Raw genomic sequence first — 5,473 nt, forward strand, 5'->3', positions numbered from 1 at the left:
ATTTTTGAAAATTATATATGATATAACATTAACACCAATATAAAAGTCATAATTACAGAAACTAAGGGGAACAATTAATAGAGAAATTGCTCAAAATACATCTCCTCATAATGCACTAATGTGAAGTTAGAAATTCAGTCATTCATAATACGTGTGTTAATGTGTTACATTCGTTAATCTATGACAACAATCATAATATAAAAACGAGAGACCATCAAATTTAGAAATTAGGAATAGTGAAATACTTTGTTTAATTTCAGTTGACAATAAAAAATCAAAGCGGGAGTGCAACAAAAAACGAGAGGTGGAATCTAGTGGAATAAAAAAAATTAAGAAACAAGAAACGTCATTTGAGCTTTGTAGTTGCCGCAAATTTGGAAGTTTGAAATTGGAACAAAGCGTAAGCTCTTGTTTCCGTAAATCTATATTAGTCCATTATTAGCCCAAATGCAATTTTCAATTTCTAGCCCAATTTTTCAAAATGTGAGTTGTTGCAATTTTTAATTATAGTGTGAGCTATTGGAATTGGAACAAAAGATGGGTTTTTGTCGTTTTGATTACTAGACAGTAAATTGAATCATATGTAAAATTGAGCCCCTCCACAACATGGACTTTGTGCGTTTGCCCACATCGCACATTCTCAAAGACACTCATGCTTTTAACAAGTAACACACATCACCATCAAATTTAAAATTTTGCCTTTTTTAATTAGGTATGAATTTTCAAACTCATTTTTTCTAATTAAACTAAAGACACGTTCAAAAATGTATTTTTCTGCAAAGAATAGTTCAAAATCCTGAAATATATATGGATTTGCAACCTAAATTTCTATACAAAAAATATTTCAAAATTTTACTTTTTTCAGGAAAAAACAGTTTTTGAACTTATTTATTCTTTTGAGAAAAAAATGAGTTAAAAGCTATATCTAGTTCAAAACTTACAAAATTTCGAACTTAATGATATTTGTGTTACTTATTAAAAAAATAGTCATTTCCTAATATCTCTTAAGAAAAGATATATAGATATTTAATACGCTAACAAAATCTCCTCTATCAGTTGACCACGTGACTTTCCAGTTGACCTCTTGGGTTAATTCAAATGAAATATTATACGAACTGTTTGACATGATTTGGGTAGTTACAGCACGTCACAGGAAGTTTTCAATGAATTTAAAATGAAATCATGACAGCATGTCTACGAAGCTTCCCTTGAATCATATATATGTCAATGACTTTTTTTAAGATCTACGGATCTTGGGTTTCTGTTTCATTCTTGTTAATTAAGATAAGATAAAGTTTTATATCAAATAATGTTTCATTCTTGTTGATTAAGATAAGTAAATTTTTTATATCAAATAATGCTTACTGGGTCTTCTTGCTAGAATAAAAAAAAAAAAAAAAAAAAAAACAAAAACCCGAGAATAAAGATGTTGACCAAGAGGAATAGAAACTATGGCAACCCTTCTAGATAGGTCACAGCAATTAACTGACATGTCGATAAGAAAGGGTATTATTTTTATTTTTTTGAATTTTTGAGCCCACTTGGTTGATAATTGCTCTGTTGTTGGAAAACAAACAAGAATAAAATAGGAGCGGATGCATGCACTGAAAGCAAGCAGGCAAAGAATAAGAACCAGGTCTACAATGACTATTTCAAATAATCGTTGACTTAATATGTAAGACCAGGAAAAAGTCAAATACCCCTACCCCAATGCAGAAACAAATATTTAAAATAGTATAGCTTATAACTTATACCTACATTAATTACATAACCAAATTATTTGGCTTTGGACCATATCCAAAGTCACTATCATTGTTACAAATCTAGACTGACGTTTGTTACACAAGCCATATTAGTTGATTACATAAAACTAGACTAAATTAGACCGAACTAAAGACTAGCGAGTAATCGACTTACCTAAATTGTAAAAGCAATTATTTTAGGAAAATTCAATATATGACCAATATCTATAGGACAAGGTATGAGATTTTTTTTCTAAAATATACACATTTTCAACAACAGATACAAATGAATATTGTACACATTTTTGTTAAAAATTAATATATAATATTGCAAAAATAAATAATATTTTGTGAAATTATTACCAAAAGTTTATGTTAAAAGTATACATAAAAAAGATTTTAGTCTTCAACTTACTGTTCTAGCATAGGCTTCACAATGCTTTTATCTAAGAATAAACCTTAAAGGGCATGGACATTTTTTTACCATTATACTAGCAAAAGAAAGAACTAAAGTTGTTAAACCGGATGATATGGTAGGGGATATATTTGTCCTTTGACAATTGACACATGAAATGAATTGCTTCAAAATTCAGAAGAAGAAAAAAGAAAGTACTAACAACATCATGTAAATCGGCAAGATTATTTGCAACAAAAGTATCTTTGTACTTCTTGTTGAGGAAGCTTCACAGATTTTGTGAAGTTTAAGAAGACAAAACAGCACGCCTCCTGTTGCCAACAAATGCTTGACGAAGCTCTTTGTATCCAGACATGTAATGTTCCAATGAGAACGACAGCTGTCTTATCACTTCCCTTTTCTCTTCAGCTCTATCCGACATCACTTCCCTCTGCCTTTCCACCTCTCTTTCCAACTCCACCATTTTCAGTTCTACTTCCTTTGTAAACTTCTGTGCAGTATCAAATGACAAAACTACCCTCGCATGCTCGCCTTGTAGCCAACTCAAACGGGTCTCCAGTTCTTGGACTAAATTGTCCCGAGAACACATTTCAGCTTGAAGATTATCAAGCTGAGCTTTCACTTCATCTCTCTCTGACATTACAGCATCATGCTTGTGATTCAAATCATCAATCAACTCACCTTTTTCCATTACTTCTGTTTTTGATCTTTTGAGATCGGTTTTCCAGTTCTCTTCTTTGGCAGAATGACAACTTTTCAGTAGTGAAATTTCGGATATTGACTGATTGATTTTGGTGTTTAGTTCTGTGATTTGATCATCTCGTACTGATATATCAGCTACACATAAGTTTATTTCTTCATTCAGTTCAACAATTTTGGTTTTCTGCAAGTTAATCTGGATCTGTAACAAAGCCATTTCTTCCTGAGTTGTTCCAAGTTCAATAATTTTGGTAGACAGCTCACCTTTCACCTCTGTAATTTCATCATTTGCTGCCTCTAACTCTTCTCCCAAAGTTTCAATCTTGAGACTGGACTCAAAAATCATGAGTTTGAGGTCAGACACTTGCTCCTGTAGCTCAACCACCTTAGCTTTCTCAGCTTCAAGATGGGCATTTTGGGAATCTATATCTGATTCTTTCTCATGGATATCATGCTTCAACTTTGTGTTTTCGTCTTCTAAAGTTTGAAGCTTCGTGTTCAAATTTAATAGCTCTTCTTCCAAAACTGAAATCTTTTTAAGTAACACATCAGGGTCTTGGGTTTTTGTTTCTTTTACCTTGGATGCATCATCATTGGCTGGTGAAATTAGAAGCTTGTTGATAGACATGGAAGATTCTGATTCGGAATCTGATGATAAGGAGAAGGAAGACTCTGATGCTTCTCTTCTAGTATTATAAGAACCACAGCCACCGGAGCTCAGAAGTACATCAAAACCGATTGGTGTCATAAACTTATGTGCACTCTTTTGATCAGGGGTAAACATCTGAGTAACTTGAGGAGAGCTTGAATCGGATGAATCAACAGACTGGTTTTTGAAAAGTGATGAAAGGTTCTTGTTGACTTCTCCAATGAAATGAACATGTTGATCAGCCAACACCCCATGCATGCGTGATAACTCGGTTACCATTGTTGTCAATTTGGACTTCTTGCAATCAAAGGTTTCGTCTGTGGTTTCAGAGAAACTTTCATCTTGTTCTATTAGGTTCAGGATTTCTTTGACGCACTGATTGAACCCTAGTTTTTCCAGAAATTTGAAGCTCGGTTAGTGTATGCAACATTCTGAAAAGATTCATTATGCAACAAGTTCATGAAAAGATGGTTAAGCCTCTTTCTTGAGGATCTTACCTTCTATATTTTCTGTAACGCGTATAGAATTTTCTGGCATAATCTGACTATCCTGCCATTGTGACTGTGATTTTGATTCGACACCCTCCATACCAAGAGACATAGTGCCCTGCAATACTAGAATAGTAAAGCATAAGATTAAGTCTAGCTTCCAACACTAATAAAGCAACTTGAGTTATATGTGTCCAAACTCCAAAGAAAGATAAATAGCCAACAAGGCAACAACCCATCAATATGATGATATAATTAAGGGTTTGTAAATATCAGGTTCAATTAGCCAAAACATTTTAAAAAATGGCTTGTTTACTTATACATGGTCAATCTGAACTTAAAGTTGCAGTGTGTGTGCAGATCAGCAAAAAAGCTGTGATTGTTTCTCATCTAAATGCAACAATCACCGGAAATAAAGAAAAAAACAGTCTTGTTTATTTATACATCGTCAATCTGTACTTAAATTAACAGTCTCTGCAGATTAGCATAAAAAAACTATGATCGTTTGTCATCTAGATGCAACAATTCACCGGAAATGAGAAAGGAAAAAAAATCGAAAGTGGATGTGTTCAACTTGGGACAAGTATCCCCAAGTCTTACGCCCGCAAAGAGAGCAATTTGTATATTTAACATGCATTGATCTGTAAGTTTTGCAGTGTATTCGATTTGTAATCCCAGCAGTTTATTATCACTAAATTCACGCGACTTTCTTTCCATGACACAACTCAAAGGCAGTCATCGAAAGCACTACAATCCAGTAAATACATCGGTATAAATCTCAGATCTCAAACAACTCTCCACATAAGAGCACGCCAATGAAGCAAAACACATGGATTAGCTTCAATTCAATCATATGTAACACAGTCACACAGATTGTGCAAAACATAATCATAAATGAAAACGAAAATAACAACAATTAACTGGACCACCTGAGATCAGTATTAATCACAATCAACATCCAATCCTTTACAACAAATCGAAGAAACATGGATGAACCAAAATTAATAAGGAAAGTAGCTTACGGATTTGACTAACCTTTCACAGAAGCTGAAATTGATTCGAGACTCGAGAGAATTGGTTTACAACTGCAATGATCACTGATTGAGAAAATCAAAGGTCGTTATGTCTGTCTCTCACAGAGAGAGAGAAGGTATGTAGAGTGTAGACAAGTAGAAACGGGTCAAAAGGCGCTCCGAACACGAAGAAAAATCCGGATTTTAGGGACCGGATGTTACCCGCCCTTTCCCGTTTAAATATGTAGTGACAAAAATAGCCTTTGGTTTTTCAAAAGTTAAGGTGATTGGGGAAGAGCCTTGAAGGGTGTTTCAGGTATTTTCACTCAATAAGGTTTTGAATTATTGGAGACAGCTAAGTGACAGCAATAATTGTTAGGCCCACATGTGATTCGGGGCGCTCAATGCTGTGTATTTCAAAATTTTGGAGATTGTAAAGCGGGAATAATTTTGTAAATATTATAATT

General features: G+C 33.7%; 1 protein-coding gene across 2 annotated transcripts; it reads right to left on the minus strand.

Annotated features, from left to right (window-relative positions):
- Positions 1 to 2,182: 2,182 nt before the first annotated feature.
- Positions 2,183 to 5,196, minus strand: LOC145161480 (uncharacterized). Of its 2 annotated transcripts, none has more exons than XM_079081013.1 (3): positions 5,029 to 5,196; positions 4,003 to 4,111; positions 2,183 to 3,891 (listed from the first exon to the last, which is right to left on the minus strand). In XM_079081013.1, exons 2-3 carry the CDS (start codon positions 4,103 to 4,105, stop codon positions 2,444 to 2,446), a joined length of 1,551 nt encoding a protein of 516 aa, XP_078937139.1. In that variant the 5' UTR covers positions 4,106 to 4,111; positions 5,029 to 5,196; the 3' UTR covers positions 2,183 to 2,443. The 2 variants fall into 2 exon arrangements, with proteins under 2 accessions (XP_078937139.1, XP_078937138.1); XM_079081012.1 differs by having other exon boundaries at positions 4,003 to 4,119.
- Positions 5,197 to 5,473: the final 277 nt, after the last annotated feature.

Source organism: Lactuca virosa, chromosome 2 (genome assembly GCF_052849685.1).
Source record: "Lactuca virosa cultivar CGN04683 chromosome 2, Lactuca_virosa_CGN04683_v6, whole genome shotgun sequence".
NCBI classification, from domain to species: Eukaryota; Viridiplantae; Streptophyta; class Magnoliopsida; order Asterales; family Asteraceae; genus Lactuca; species Lactuca virosa.

What these genes read in the sequence shown, in the direction of transcription:
- LOC145161480 (XM_079081013.1), bottom strand. Translation starts at nt 4,105, where the DNA reads ATGTCTCTTGGTATGGAGGGTGTCGAATCAAAATCACAGTCACAATGG. An exon ending in CGTTACAGAAAATATAGAAG is followed by an intron (nt 3,892 to 4,002) that starts GTAAGATCCTCA and finishes TGGAAAAACTAG; the next exon opens with GGTTCAATCAGTGCGTCAAA.